We start from the raw sequence: 15,252 nt of genomic DNA, 5'->3' as shown, positions 1-15,252 counted from the left end.
TTGCCCGGCAGCACCCTAGCCCCGCCCCCGCCAGCAACCATTGGCTAGGTCGGGTTCTGGGGGCGGGGCGTTTGCCCTGCCTTGGCCGGGCCCGGGAAGCCCCTGGAGGCGGCTGCGGCGGCGGCGGCTGCAGAGCCATGGGCGCCGACGCGCGGCCTGTAGGGGTCCGCGCTGGCGGTGGCGGCCGGGGCGCGGTAGGGCCCAGGACGAGCTCCCGCGCGCTGCAGCCACCGCTCCCGCCTCTCTCTTTCCTCTTTTTGTTGTTGGTGGCGGCGCCCGGCGTTCGGGCCGCGGGATACGAGGTGAGCGCGGCCCGGGAGCGGAAATGTACACAAGCTGAAGCGAAGCCCTGAGTAGGGTCCGGAGGTGTGGGTGGGTTTGTTCTGTGGGTGCCTAGAAATGGTTGTTAATATGACAGTGTGGTCTGAAGGCATGCTTGCGTCATTGAAAGGTCTGGCGGTGTGAGTCTGAGAATAGGGCTCTCTGTACCTGCCTCCTTCCTTCTGTGGGTCGGCTTGGCTGGACTTCGCATGCACTTAACTGTGTGATTGGACGTATGTGTGTATGTGGGGCCGGGGGGATTGCTTCAGAGCTGAGACTCTGGAGTCAGCCTGCCTGGAGTTCCAGTCTGGCTCCCTGACTTCCTGGCTGTGTGACTTGGGGCAAGTCACTTAATCACTCTGATCCTCAGTGCTCTCATCTGAAAATGAGATACTATTGCCCCCCACCCGCCAGGGTGGCTGCTTGCTATTTACAAATGCCTAATAAACATTTGCTACTACTATTACTATTACTATTTCCCCAGGGTATGAATGAGAGCTGCCCTGCGGGCTTGCGTCAAGAGGGAGTTGTATCTGTATGCCCAACTCTGCGGGTGTCCTCCCTGGAAGGGCCTGGCCCCATTTCTCTGAGTCACTCACCTCTAGATCAAGATTTATCTTGTGCCCCCAGCCCCACCCCGCACCCCAACCTGCTTCTTAACCTCGGGGTAACTGACAGGATGTGTGTATTTGGGGTCCCTGTGCAGACGTGCCCTGTGGTTCATCCAGACATGCTCAACGTGCACCTGGTGGCCCACACACATGACGACGTGGGCTGGCTCAAGACTGTGGACCAGTACTTTTATGGCAGTGAGTAGAGCGTGGGGACTTCCCCCTGGGGCTCCCGTGGTCCCTTTGAGCCCTTCAGATCCTTTCTGGGTCCTGGACATTGGGAGGGGGGACATTGCCCAGTTTGGGCTCCTGTGTCTAAGAATGTCCGCCCTTGGCTCATCTGTCCCTAACTGCCTGACCCCTGTGCCCACAGTCCAGAATGACGTCCAGCACGCGGGCGTGCAGTACATCCTAGACTCTGTCATCTCTTCCCTGTTGGTGGAGCCCACCCGCCGGTTCATCTATGTGGAGATTGCCTTCTTCTCCCGTTGGTGGCACCAGCAGACAAATGCAACACAGGAAGTTGTGCGGGACCTGGTGCGCCAGGGTGAGCCTGCCCGAAGGAAGTGAAAAGAGGAAGCCCAGCTCAGCTCTGTTTCTGATCCTCCAGCTTCTGAGATTTTATCATGTCCTGTGCGGCCCATATGTCCATGTAGCGCCGCCTGCCTGGAATTTCCCTTTATTTGTAGAACTCCTATGCATCCTGCAGGGTCCCACCTCCAAGGGATCCTCAGGGAAGCCTGCCAGGCAGGGGCCCTCTGTTCCGTATCTGGCTACACTGGCCTGGGAGGGACCCCTCTTCTCCCTCCAGGCCTAAGTTTGCAGGCAGGCCTTCTTATCCCCTGCATTGCCACCCCTGGCCCCAGTCCTGGCCTTGACAGTTGACTCAGACTTTGCCCTTCCCGGCACAGGACGCCTGGAGTTTGCCAACGGTGGCTGGGTGATGAATGATGAGGCAGCCACCCACTACGGAGCCATCATAGACCAGATGACACTTGGGTTGCGCTTTCTAGAAAACACGTTTGGCAAAGATGGACGCCCCCGTGTGGCCTGGCACATTGACCCCTTTGGTCACTCTCGGGAGCAGGCCTCGCTGTTCGCACAGGTGATTTCCCAACCTCACTCCTAGCTCTGACTCCTCCCTTGGCCACTCAAGCCCCACTTCCCTGCAAGCTCACCTGGATGAGGCCCTGTCCCCTGGCCCTCTGGCCTCTTGAAGGCCCTGCCCTTTGGGTGAGGTGTGAATCCCATTGCTGGTGCCTCCCAGGCCCCACCCGTGCCCCTCATTGGAGCTCTGGCCCCACCCCGTTTGCTCTGATCCCAGTTCTTCTCCAAAGCCAGGTGGCAGGTGGAGGCCTGCCCTATTCTTCATCTGGCTTCACAATCTTTGCCATGACGGCGTCCCCTTTCCATTCTCTGATTCCTTCCATTCTCAGGCTGCTTAAGGGGGAAAGCCTTGAGTCAGGCCCCTTTCTGAGCTGGGGAAGGTGGAGGTCTGTTCCAGCGTTGCACCCGCCCCTCCCAGCCCTCCCGCAGTGTCACCGGACCCCTCCCCAAGCTTCAGAATGAGCCGGAGCCCTTCCTGGTTCCAGATGTGCTTTTTCTAACTGTGCTCTGACCCATCCCTCCCACGCCAAGGGACTGGCAGTTGGTGGGGAGAGGGCTGGACACCTACTCTTCCTGCCCTCTCCTGCCCTCTGATCCCGGTCCTCATCCCTCCCCACCTCCAGATGGGCTTTGATGGCTTCTTCTTCGGGCGGCTGGATTATCAAGATAAGAGTGTGCGGAAGGAGAAGCAACAGATGGAACAGGTTTGGCGGGCCAGCGCCAGCCTGGAGCCCCCAGTGGCCGACCTCTTTACCAGTAAGGGGGTGCGGTGAGGGCAGGGCTGGCCCCAGGGGCATGAGACCTGGGACCACACTCAGAGGGCCCTCCGTTTGCTTTTATCTTCTGTTGTCATTGTCCTGAAACTCTTAATTATTTACAAACAAGACCCAGCATTTGCACTTTGCACTGGGCCCTGCAAATTCTGAGGTCCCTCCTGGGTGGGGCATGGCAGGCTTTGACCCCAGGGCACGTCTGGGGCGCTGAGCCTGGTGTGGCATGCAGGTGTGCTCCCCAATAATTACAACCCACCGGACAAACTGTGCTGGGACACGCTGTGTGCTGACAAGCCCTTTGTGGAGGACCCGCGCAGCCCCGAGTACAATGCCAAGGAGCTGGTCGATTACTTCCTGCAGTTGGCCACTGCCCAGGTAACCCTACTGCGCAGAGCCCCTGAGACTCGTGTTCATAATGCACTGGGCCCTTTCCACGGAGCGGGCGTTCCTAACACCTCCTCATCACCCTCGGACGAAGGTAATGTTCCATTCGCCATCCATGCTCCCTGCCCTGATTTGTGTGCATTTCTGATTCGAAGACTGCAGACAACCTTTGCCGGCCCACATGCTCACCAAGGGCATGAGACAGCACGGAGCAGTGCCCCAGTGCCCTCCTCGGGGCCCAAGAGGAGTACGCCACAGCGTGAGGCTGTTTTCACACGTGTCCCTATGCTCCCACATGACCCACTTCCACTCCCTCCTCCACTCTTCTATGTGCACCCACACTTGTTTTTTTAAAGATCTATTTATTTATTTTATTATTATTTTTGTAAAGATTTTATTTGAGAGGGAGAGAGAGAGTGAGTGACACGAGCAGGGGTGGAGGGGCGGAGGGAGAGGGAGAAGCAGACTCCCCGGTGAGCAGGGAGCCCACTGCGGGGCTTGATCCCAGGACCCTGGGATCATGACCTGAGCTGAAGGCGGATGCTTAACCGACTAAGTCACCCAGGTGCCCCATATTTATTTATTTATTTTAGAGAGAGCTTGAGTGAGCAGACGGAGGGGGGAGGAAGAGAGAGAATCCTTAAGCAGACTCCCAGCTGAGCATGGAGCCCGACATGGGGCTTGATCCCAGAACCCTGAGATCATGACCTGAGGCAAAACCAAGAGTTCGATGCTTACCCAGCTGAGCCAGCCAGGTGCTGCGCACCCCCGGTCTTGACCACGTATACACCACGACACAGCCGTACACAGGGCTGGTCCAGCACACCCTGGCCTGAGGAACTCTCCATTCCACCTGTAGGGCCGGTACTACCGCACCAACCACACCATAATGACCATGGGCTCAGACTTCCAGTATGAGAATGCCAACATGTGGTTCAAGAACCTCGACCGGCTCATCCAGCTGGTCAACGCCCAGGTAAGAGTGCCAGCTTGTGGGCGTGAGTGTGCTGGGATCCCTGGCCCTTGGGTCACATGTGTCGCAGTGGGTGCTCTCTTAGTTTTCTATGGCTTCTATAACAAATGACCAACAAACGTAGTGGCTGAAAACAACGGAAATACATTACCTTACAGTTTTGTAGGCCAGAAGTCAGACACAGTTCTCACTGGGTTAAAAGTCAAGATGTCACTGGGGCTGGGTTCCTCCTGGAAGCTCTTGGGGAAAGTGTCCTCGCCTTGTCCAACTTCTAGAGGCCCCCCTGCATTCCTTGAGTCATAGCCCCCCATCTTGCAAGCCAGCCACGCAGCAGCTCTCTGCCCCTGCATCTGTCATCACATCTCTTTCTTACTCTCACTCCCTCTTTCCTCTTCCGCTTTTTAAAAAAAATTTTATTTATTTATTTGGAGAGAGAGAGAGTGTGCATGCTAGCACGGGGGGTGGGGAGGGGCAGAGGGAGAGGGAGAGAGAGAATCTCAAGCAGACTCCACACTAAGCCTGGAGCCAGATGTGAGGCTCGATCTCAAGCCGCTGAGATCATGACCTGAGCCGAAATCAAGGGTCAGATGCTTCACCGACTGAGCCACCCAGGCGCCCCCTCCCTCTTCCACATTTAAAGACATGTGATGACACTGGGCCCTACAGATCATCCAGGATAATCTATTTTAAGGTCAGCCGAACAGCAACCTGAACTCCATTTGCAGCCTTAATTTCCCCTTGCCACGTAACCTAACAGGTTCTGGGAATCAGGACTCAGACATCCTTGGGCCTCTCGCATCTGAAATGTCCTTCCCATCAGTTCTGTCCTCAGGGCTGTCTACAGGCAGTCTCCACATCCTCACCCTTCCACTTGCTCCCGGCACCACTGTTTTACCCGAACACCCTCAGGAACATCACCAAGGGCCTTCCAAAAGACATTTCCCAGTCTTCCCCGTGACCCCGAGGAGCCCTGGACACCGTGATCATTTCTTCTGTAAATAACATGGTCCTGAACCACCACAGGTTTTCTCCTGCCCCTGCCCCTCTCTGCCCACTCCATTCTATTGGAAATAGAGTCCCTTACTTCAGATCCGTAGCTTGCCACTTAGTAGCTCTGTGACCCTGAGAAATCTTAAGCGCTCTGCCTTAGTTTTCTTATCTAGAAAATGGGCATAATGGTGCCTCCCACCTGATGAGGCTGTCAGGGTTTCATGAGTTCGTTTACACAGGTCATAGAACAGGGCCAGGTAAATGATCACATTACGGTGGTTGCTTATTGCTGTTATTTGGGGCTGAACACCTTTGGCTTCTCCTTTAACACCCAAGCTGCAGTGTTTCCTCCTCCGGGAAGACTTCACCAAACGCAGGTGAAGCTCTTGCCTTTTCCTCTGTGTACACACAGTCCCCACAAATACCTGTGAGGCCACAACCAGGCTGATTGTAACAAACTATCTTCAATATCTGTCCTCCACTTGGCTGTGGATTCCAGGAGAGTGGGCTGGCCTCTGCTTCTAGATTGTGTCTGAAGTCCTGATTGTTTGCTGAGTGAATCCTCTGTGCGTGTGTGTGTAACTATGTATGTGACTGTGTGTGCAGGGTAGACACGTGGATGCACATAAAGGCCTGTAGTCCCATTCACTTCCCTTCATTCACTCAAGTGTTTAGTGAGCACCTACTGTGTACCAGGCACTGGGTTCACAACACAAGCAGAACAAACACCTTTTTCTTCACAGAGGGGGTCACCTTCTTGTCCTTCCCTCGGCTGAAAGTGAACCTCCATGCATTCTGACAATGGTGTCATTGAGCGATACCCTGACAGTGCTGAGAAATGATTCCTCCTGCCCTATGTCCTACTTAGTTTTTCCACAGAAAAAATTTTTAAAGATTTTATTTATTTATTTAGAAAGGGGGGACAAGCAGGGGAGGGACAGAGGGAGAGAGAATCTCAAGCAGACTCCTTGCTGAACACAGAGCCCCAGGCAGGGCCCATCTTATGACCCTGAGATCATGACCTGAGCTCAAATCAAGAGTCCCATGCTTAACCAACTGAGCCACCCAGGTGCCCCCACAAAAAATTTTAAATCATAAAATTGGAATTAAAAAAATAGTTCAGTAAAGATTTCAGGTTTATTCTCTCACGGGTGGAATTCTTTCCATGCTGGTAATACCAAGCTGCTGCCAAAACTCAGTCTCACACACTGGGCCGTTGGCTTGCGCTGCAAATGCGTGCTAAGAGAAGCTGAAACCACCACATGCATTAAGGTGCACACGTGTGTGAGGATGTATGTGCACACCTGTGGGCCCCCTGGGAAGGTGCGGACTCCCGAGGGCTCACACACGGACACCTCCCCCCAGCAGCAGGCCAACGGGAGCCGCGTCAATGTTCTCTACTCCACTCCCGCCTGTTACCTCTGGGAGCTGAACAAGGCCAACCTCACCTGGTATTTGGGGGGAAATGGGAGCTTGGGGGGGCTGGCCTGCCCTTTGGGTCGTGACCCTGCCCTCAATGCCTCTGCCGCTGCAGGTCTGTAAAACAGGATGACTTCTTTCCCTACGCCGACGGCCCCCACAAGTTCTGGACTGGCTACTTTTCCAGTCGGCCGGCCCTCAAACGCTACGAGCGCCTCAGCTACAACTTTCTGCAGGTGAGTGGGCGCTAGGCTCAAGGGGGCGCCCAGGGGTCCCCACAGGTCCCGGGCCCCAACACAGCCCCCTCTGTCCTCCAGGTGTGCAACCAGCTGGAGGCACTGGCGGGTCCGGCGGCCAACGTGGGACCCTATGGCTCAGGAGACAGTGCACCCCTCAGTAGGTGTTGAGATGATGAGGGGACGGGAGTGTGTCTGAAGCTGGACACCAGACTCTCGGCCACCCCATCGAGTCCCTTCCCCCCCTGGGGACCCTGCCCTCCCACACATGGCCTTTCCCGTTTCCTTGGGGTCTGGACTGAGAGTCCTGCAGAGACCCCACCGGGTTCACCGTGTGCCTGCAGATGAGGCGATGGCGGTGCTCCAGCACCACGACGCGGTCAGCGGCACCTCCCGGCAGCACGTGGCCAATGACTACGCGCGCCAGCTTGCAGCAGGCTGGGGGCCCTGCGAGGTGCGCGGGTCGGGCCAGGGAAGGGGCGGGGCCTGGGAGAGGCCGGTATAGAAAGGGCTCAGACCGGAGGAGGCGTGGTCAAGAGTGGGGTGGAGTCTAGAAGTGCCTGTGTGGGGCGGAGCCTGGGATGAGAGAGGCGGAGACAGGAATGGGGCGGGGCCTGTAAGCACTCGTGGGCGGGGACAGGCAAGCGGCGGGGTCCGGGAGGGGACACGGAGGAGACTTAGGTGGGCCTCCAGAGCTGACCTATGGACCTTTACGCTCCCTCCCACAGGTTCTCCTGAGCAATGCGCTGGCGCGGCTCAGCGGCTCCAAGGGGGACTTCACGTACTGCCGCGACCTCAACATCAGTGTCTGTCCACTTAGCCAGACGGCAAAGAGCGTGAGCCGGGCTCCGGATGGAGGGGCGGGGCCGGGAGGCAGGTGGGGGGGCGGGGCCCGGCGGAGGCGGGGTTCGGGAAGAGGGGCTCTTGATGTACCTGTGGGTTGTGAAATTGGTTGGGAGGATTGGTCTGCGGCACAATCACTTGGGGGGCAGTGAAGCTGGGGTAGGAGAGACCAAAGCACCCCATGGATCACCTAAGGACGTTGCCGCGCTTGGTGGGTGGGTTTCAAGAAGGCCCGCTATGACCCATGCCTGATCTGATCTGACCCTCCCACACCAGTTCCAGGTGACCATTTATAACCCTTTGGGGCGGAAAGTGGATTGGATGGTGCGGCTGCCAGTCAGCGAACACATTTTCGACGTGAGGGACCCGAATGGCACAATTGTGCCCAGCGATGTAAGCCCTTTCGACAAATATTTCTCCTATGAGTACCACCCCCCATGATTATCTCTTGCCTTGGACACCTCCTCCTGGGGATTTCATCTCCCCCACCTCATCCCACCCCACGGACACATCTCCCTCCTTGGATACCTCCCTCTCTCGGGTAACTCTTTCATGAATATCTCTCCCCTCATCAATACCTTGTTCCTAGTACTTTCTTTTTCTTTTTCCACCCCTTAACATCATAACCCCTTGGAAACATCCGCTCCCCCTACTCCCCTCACCCCCCTGCCCCGCCTCTTGGCCAATCTCTCCTTTTTAATGCCTCATCATGAATTTTTAAAAAATATTTTATTTTTTGAGATTTTATTTTTTCTAAGTAATCTCCACATCCAATGTGGGGCTCCAACTTACAACACTGAGACTGAGTGGCAGGCTCTACCGACTGATCCAGCCAGGCACCCCAAATTTTATTTTTTTATTTTTTATTTTTTTTTACTTTATTTCCCTCATCCTAGAAGGCCTCTACCTATGAATCTCTTCCTCCCCCTCCCTGCCCCAGAACCTGCCTTTCCCTCATTTCTCTGCTTCAAGGATTTCCTTCCCCACTTACTCCCTCACTTCCCCTTCTCCCACAGTCTCTGCAGCCCCTAAGTGGTTTTTTCCCCCCCATTTTATTAATTTTCTCTGTAATCTTTAATTCGGAATTTGACACCCCATCCTCCCTGGCCAACACCTGTATTTCTTCTCCCCATCCGGGGCTCATTCCTGTCCTGGAATTTGACCTGTCCCTTTATGTACAGCTCAGTATGTGTACTCACAGCCTCTTGACTCAGTTTCCCTCTTCCCTTACCCGAGGTGGTGATAGCTCCCAGCTCAGACATTTCGGAGCTGCTTTTCTCAGCCTCAGTGCCTGCCCTGGGCTTCAGCGTCTACTCGGTAACCCAGGTGCCTGGCCGGAGCTCCCATGCCCACAACCGCCACCCCAGATCCCAGAAGTCCTGGTCTCGTGTTTTGGCCATCCAAAATGAGGTGAGACTCCGTTCAGATGCCCTTCCCTTCCCCCGTGACAAATTTGAGGTGTCATGGTGAGCCGCATGGACTCTGGATCAGTGGGTCTTGGGTTCATGGTCTAGTCACCAGTCCCCCATTATGTGTCCTCCAGTAAGTGACCACCTCCCTTTGACCCTCAGTGTCCTTTCCTGGGACCATGAGGACACAGTGTAATCATGGGTGACACTGGACAGATATGTAAGGGCTGAAGGTGGTAGGAGTTTGCAAATTAAATGAGGCAGGTCAGAGACTCAAGGGAGGGAGCCACGTGGCCCTGTGGGGGAAGAAGGATCCAGGCAGGCAGGGAGCAGCAGAAGGAAGAGCCCTCAGGCAGGAGGGTGCTGAGTGTTCCAGGAACCCCCTGGGGCAAAAGGAGCTGGTGTTGGGTGACAGGTTGGACTCTGCATGACTTAAAGGGCCAAAGGGAAAGACTTTGGCTTTTACTTCTAAGGAGCCATGTCAGGAACAGGGCTGCATTAAGCCTGTAATGGGCCCTAGCACTTTTGCCTTTGTGGGTCCCTTTTTCCATTAGAAAAAAAAAATTTTTTTTAATTGTATTTCATGAGCAGGTGGTTGTAAAAGATGAGTATAATAAATTCATTATTATTACATTTAAGTTTTCTTCTGATTCTAAAAGAAATTAAAAATTTACATATTTCCATTGGCCCCTAAAATCTCCTGGGCAACCGCTATGATTCTTTTGTCAAATGCGCAAGTCAACCCTGGGTCCAAGACGACTGGCTAGGATGGTACTTAGGGTGTCACTGGCGCCCCCTGGTGGCCGCGGGGAGAACCGACTGGGGGAGCGAGTCTGTAAGCGGTTGGCTGCACTAGTCCCAGAAGGCCGTGGAAATGGTGAGAAGTGGTCAGATTGAGGAGAAGGTGGAAGGTAGAGGTGTAAGGATTTGTTAATAGGGCCAGGTGTGAGGAGAGAGAGAGAAGAGGGGAGGGTAGCTCCTGGGTTTTCTCCTGAGCCCCAGGAAGAATGAAGCTGCCCTTGGCTGAGATGATGGTTATTAACGTCTGTCTGCCCTTTTCTACCCAGTACCTCCGGGCTAGGTTTGACCCTGACACGGGACTCTTGGTGGAGTTGGAGAACCTGGACCAAAACCTCCTGCTGCCTGTTCGCCAAGCCTTCTACTGGTGAGGGGGGGACCACCAGGCCAGGGAGGGGATGTAAGTAGACCTGGGGTCACTTACAGGACTATCTCCTGCCCTGGCCCCAGGTACAACGCCAGTGTAGGCAACAACCTAAGCACCCAGGCCTCGGGTGCCTACATCTTCAGACCCGACCGCCAGGAACCATTGATCGTGAGCCACTGGGCTCAAACACGCGTGGTGAAGGTCTGGGGCCTTGAATGATGAGTGGGTTGGGGGAGGCGTGGAGCCTGGGAGGGTTGGTGAGCCATGTGTGGGTGGGGGCGGGGGTGGGGTGGGGATTATATCTCTATCAGATAAGGGGGCTAAGACCTGAGGGGAATATTGAGAATCTTCCCACAGGGCTGATATTCACGGCTGGTTGAGTAACAGTCATTCCTTGGGAGCAAGTATGAAGGCCTTCACATCTGCTGTGGGTGTCAGGATTCTACTTAGCTTTTGAAACTGGGGGTGGGGTGTTCCCACTTGGCTCATGAATGGGGAGAACCAGGTGTAGCTGCTTGGAGAGTTCACCAAGGATCTGTGGTAGGAGGGGGTTGTATCTGAGAGTTCACACTTGGATTGGGCTTGGGCGATTCTCACTTAGGATGGATATCTGAGGGTGCATCTGGCTGAGAACAGGGGCCTCTCATTGACATTTTCGGGGCCTCTCATTGACATTTCTTCTTAGGGTAGGGGTGAGGCAGGTAATGGCAAGATTCACATTTGACATGATTCCCCTTGAGGTGAACTTCTGCATATGTGGGTCACTGCATTAGGATATAGTTTTGCCTGCAGTAAGAGTTGCCAAAATTAATGGTGCCTAGAACAACACAGACGTTTCTTTGCGTCTAACAGAAAGTCTGCTGGGCCATCCAGGGCAGGCCGAGTGACTTCAGAGTCATCCAGGCCTCTTCTGTCTCACTGTTCTGCCTTCCTCAATAGTCAGCTTCTAGCTCATGGCCCAAGATGGCTGCTCAAGCTCCAGCCGTCATATTTGCATTTGAGCCACTGGGAGAGGGAAAGAAGCAAGGAACATTGTGTATACCTCTTTGACCATTTTCTGGTCACACAGCTACTGGTAGCCTCAGGGAAGATTGGACAATATAGTCTTTATTCCAGGTAGCCACTTGCCAAGCTAGAATCCTGTTCGAAGGAAGGAAGATGGGGTAATGGTGGGAAGCAAGCATACATGCTACACTCAAGAATTATGTGGTAACATCTGACATAGGAAGTGTGGGCATCACACCTAGGCAGGTGGGGGGAGGTTCCCATGCTATGAGTGGGGCTGACCTGGCTGTAGGCCTTTGTGAGGTCTATAGCAGGGGTGGGTTTCCGCAGGGCTCGCCTGTGCGCAGGCTTAGACTTGCCCCCCCCCGCCCCCATGTGCCCGCAGACGCCCCTGGTGCAGGAGGTGCACCAGAACTTCTCAGCCTGGTGTTCCCAGGTGGTTCGCCTGTACCCAGGACAGCGGCACCTGGAGCTGGAGTGGACAGTGGGACCAATACCTGTGGGGTGAGTGGCACCCCCTGGGACTTGGGGGGTGGGGGCAAGGGCAGAGTGGGATAAGTGAAGCTCATCATCTTGCCATCCCCTCGGGTCCAGTGACGGCTGGGGGAAGGAGATCATCAGTCGCTTTGACACTGTGCTGGAGACAAAGGGACTCTTCTACACAGACAGCAATGGCCGGGAGATCCTGGAGAGGAGGTGGGGTGACTGGGGGCAGCAAAGGGTGGTCCGTGGTGTGTGGGGGCCCAGGCTTGTGGCGGCATCTGCTGGTCCTCTGAGTGTGGGAGGGAGGGGATGAAGGGGGAGTGAGGAATGGATAGACTGGGGAAGGGGAGCTGGACCCCAGGCCTGACCAAACCCTCCCCCTCCCCAGGCGGGATTATCGACCCACTTGGAAGCTGAACCAGACTGAGCCAGTGGCAGGAAACTACTATCCAGTCAACAGCCGCATTTACATCAGGGTAACCACCATCCTGCTCCCCATTTCTTAGCACCCCTCCACAGAGTGGGGGGTCACCCTCATTCTTAACATCTCTCAGCTGTCCTTGGTGGTCCCATCCCCTGTGGTGCCTGCCTGGGGGCCATGGCTGGCTGGCTATGGGGCCCCTCACTCTCCCCTCGCCCCCACCCCAGGATGGCAAACTGCAGCTGACCGTGCTGACTGACCGCTCCCAGGGGGGCAGCAGCCTGAAGGATGGCTCTGTAGAGCTCATGGTGAGTGGCCAGAGCCCTGTCTCAGCCAGTTCCCAGCCTGGCCCCCTACTGGACCTTGAAAGCCAGTTTCTGCTCTGTTCTCTGCTGGGTGCACCCCTCCGTGTGTAGTCCCCAGTAAGCTGAGACCTCCATTCCTATGTGAAAAGTTTACTCCAAGCTTTTTGTCCAGTCCCTGCCAACTCCCCGTCTCCTCCAGGCCCTGACTTGCCCTATCCCGTTAGATCCTTACCTCCCTCTGTCCTAGTCCCTTGCTAGGTTGGATCCCCACTTCTGCTGGCAGTCCCCTGCTAGAACTTTCTCCACATCCATTCTTCTCACTCTTTACTTTCTCTTGAAATTTCCACAAGCCCTTACCCAAATTTCTGGCCCAGAAATCTCGCCAGAGGGACTCCTCACCCTCTCCTGGCCATTCCCCACAGGTGCATCGAAGGCTTCTGAAAGATGATGGACGTGGAGTAGGGGAGCCGCTGCTGGAGGAGGGGTCAGGGGTGTGGGTGCGAGGGCGCCACCTTGTGCTACTGGACAAGCCTCAGACCGCGGCCACCGGACACCGGTTGCAGGCAGAGAAGGAGTTGCTGGCCCCGCAGGTGGTGCTGGCCCCCGGTGGCGGCGCCCCCTACCACCCGGGAGTGACCCCGCGCAAGCAGGTGAGCGGGGTGGGGCCGCCAGATAGAGAGGACCCCAGTGAACCGCGGAGGGTTTTCCTGGCCTTAGGGGGGACCCACTTTGCCCGCCCCTAACTCGTCCTGGGGAGGCCATAAGCTAGTCCCACCACCTCAACTCGCTCCGTCGCCCGGCAGTCCCGCCTTTTGCTGAGTCCCATCCCTCTACGACTGGGTCTTGGTGCAGCCTCAGCCCCCCTCTCCCTCCCGCGGGCTCACTGGGCCCCACCACGTTGCCCCGTTCACTTCCCCACGCTGGGTCCCGCCCCCCTGAGCTTCATCCCCACCGTATCTCAGTGGGTCTCAAGCCAGATCTGTTCTGCCCCTTCCGGGCTCGGACCCGCCCCTAGCCTGGTACCGTCCTTCCCTGGGTCTGTCGCATCCTCTCATTGGCTTAGCCCTCCCCTTTCCAGCCGATCCTCTTCCCTCCGCGGCTAAGCCACGCCCCTTGTGTCAGAGCCCCGCCTCCTAACCGCGCCTCGGCCCCACCCCCTTTCTGCAGTTCTCCGGGCTCCGCCGGGAGCTCCCTCCCTCCGTACATCTGCTCACGCTGGCCCGCTGGGACAGGACAACGCTGCTGCTGCGCTTGGAGCACCAGTTTGCTGTAGGGGAGGGCTCTGGCAATCTGAGCTCCCCGGTGACCCTGGATTTGAGGGTGAGGAGGGCAGAAGTGGGAAGGAGACAAGGCAGAGACAGAGAGAGAGGGGAGAGGGGAAACCCTGCTTTGTCCCCACTCAGCCGGGCCCAACCACTGCCTACAGGACCTGTTCTCCACCTTCACCATCACGTACCTGCAGGAGACCACGCTGGCGGCCAACCAGCTCCGGGCCAGCGCCTCCAGGCTCAAGTGGACACCAGACACGGGTGGGGGCCTGCCCCGGGAGCTGGGGGTTGTGCGGGAGGTGTGGGAATGTTGGCCAGGACCGGGATAGAGCTCTAGTGTCTGGGACAGTGTTCAGATCCAGGTTAGGGGTTTAAGGGTCTTCAGTGGGTCTAAGCAAACTAGCGCTGGGTCTTGAGGGTTGAGATGGGATTCCAAGTGTATCTAGTTCTGGGGAGAGGAGTGTGCCCATCACCCCTGGGGTTGGCATGATGGTCTTTAGAGTAGGGTTTGAGGGTATGAGGGAGATGACCAGACACTGGGGACAGATTTGGGGACCTGGGGATGGTATTCAGGGCCTGGGAGACAGTTTAAAATGGGTCTGGGAATAAGGCCCCAGGGACAGATTTGAGGGTATATGGCTGTGTGGAAGCTGAGGGGAAGGAGCACAAGGAGGGGGTAAGGCAGAGGAAATTTGCACCCCTCACTTCTCCCTTGCACCTCCCCAGGCCCCACAGCCCAGCCCTCTCCCCCTCGACTGGACCCTGCTGCCATCACGCTGCAGCCCATGGAAATCCGCACCTTCCTGGCCTTGGTCCAGTGGAAAGAGCATGGCTAGCCATGCCGGGGGCAGGCAAACTCTCCCCCTCCTCCTCCTGCTGCTGCCGCCACCGACAAAAGCCATTAAAATGCCACTACCGAGACAGGTCAAGGTGTGACTGAGTGGGGTTTTGTTTTTTGTTTTTGGAGGGGGATTTCATTTGTGGTCGAGAAAGGTCAGCAAACGCTGACTCTTGACCTGAGGCCTTGCAGGGAGTCACACAGACTACACCATCCACACCCCTCCTCGTCCACCACTGTCTTCCACTCCTTCATTCCTTTGGCCACTCAGGCTGTGGCACAGCTGTCTCTAGAAGCTACCGAGGGTGGGCCTGCATGGGATATAGGCCCAGCGAACCAGACGTATCCCGGGGCCTTCTAGACCCGGCCTTGGGGGAGCCAGGCCCTGAGGGCAAGGTAGTCTAGGAGGTCCTGGTGAAGGGGGTGGAACGGGAGCCAGGTTCCAAAGTGAGGCCTTGGACAGGTGGGCTAGAGCTGCTGGGCTCCCAGGAGACAGGCAGAGAGCCTGGCATGCCCTGGTGTGCTCTGGGGTCAGTTATGGAGGAAGGACCCTTTGGGATGAAACTGGTGATTTAGACTTGAAAGTGACTTCTCCTCCAGTCAGGACAGCCTTATGCAGGTCCCTTAAAGGTGCATGGAGGCCGGGAGGGCATCCCAGGCTGACCTTGGGATGCCTGCACCCCGAGCGTCAGATGCACCTC

General features: G+C 56.4%; 1 protein-coding gene across 3 annotated transcripts; it reads left to right on the top strand.

Moving 5' to 3' along the window:
* The first annotated feature begins 82 nt into the window (after positions 1 to 82).
* On the top strand, positions 83 to 14,639 carry MAN2B1 (mannosidase alpha class 2B member 1). 3 transcript variants are annotated; one of them, XM_026488109.4, is made up of 24 exons: positions 84 to 302; positions 1,028 to 1,130; positions 1,306 to 1,479; positions 1,844 to 2,037; positions 2,663 to 2,795; positions 3,042 to 3,187; positions 4,056 to 4,172; positions 6,525 to 6,610; positions 6,694 to 6,814; positions 6,896 to 6,974; positions 7,159 to 7,268; positions 7,543 to 7,650; positions 7,934 to 8,050; positions 8,894 to 9,067; positions 10,134 to 10,231; positions 10,315 to 10,432; positions 11,622 to 11,740; positions 11,831 to 11,932; positions 12,108 to 12,195; positions 12,368 to 12,448; positions 12,868 to 13,095; positions 13,613 to 13,765; positions 13,872 to 13,974; positions 14,440 to 14,639. In XM_026488109.4, the coding sequence occupies exons 1-24, from the start codon at positions 138 to 140 to the stop codon at positions 14,547 to 14,549; spliced, it is 3,027 nt and encodes a 1,008-aa protein (XP_026343894.2). In that variant the 5' UTR covers positions 84 to 137; the 3' UTR covers positions 14,550 to 14,639. The 3 variants fall into 3 exon arrangements, with proteins under 3 accessions (XP_057167521.1, XP_026343894.2, XP_026343895.2); XM_026488110.4 differs by having other exon boundaries at positions 85 to 302; positions 6,528 to 6,610; XM_057311538.1 differs by having other exon boundaries at positions 83 to 302; positions 6,528 to 6,610; positions 13,613 to 14,639.
* Positions 14,640 to 15,252: the final 613 nt, after the last annotated feature.

This window comes from Ursus arctos, unplaced genomic scaffold, assembly GCF_023065955.2.
Source record: "Ursus arctos isolate Adak ecotype North America unplaced genomic scaffold, UrsArc2.0 scaffold_14, whole genome shotgun sequence".
Lineage (NCBI taxonomy): Eukaryota > Metazoa > Chordata > Mammalia > Carnivora > Ursidae > Ursus > Ursus arctos.
The sequence above is the reverse complement of the archived record's forward strand: the minus strand, read 5'-3'. Positions and strand labels throughout refer to the sequence as shown.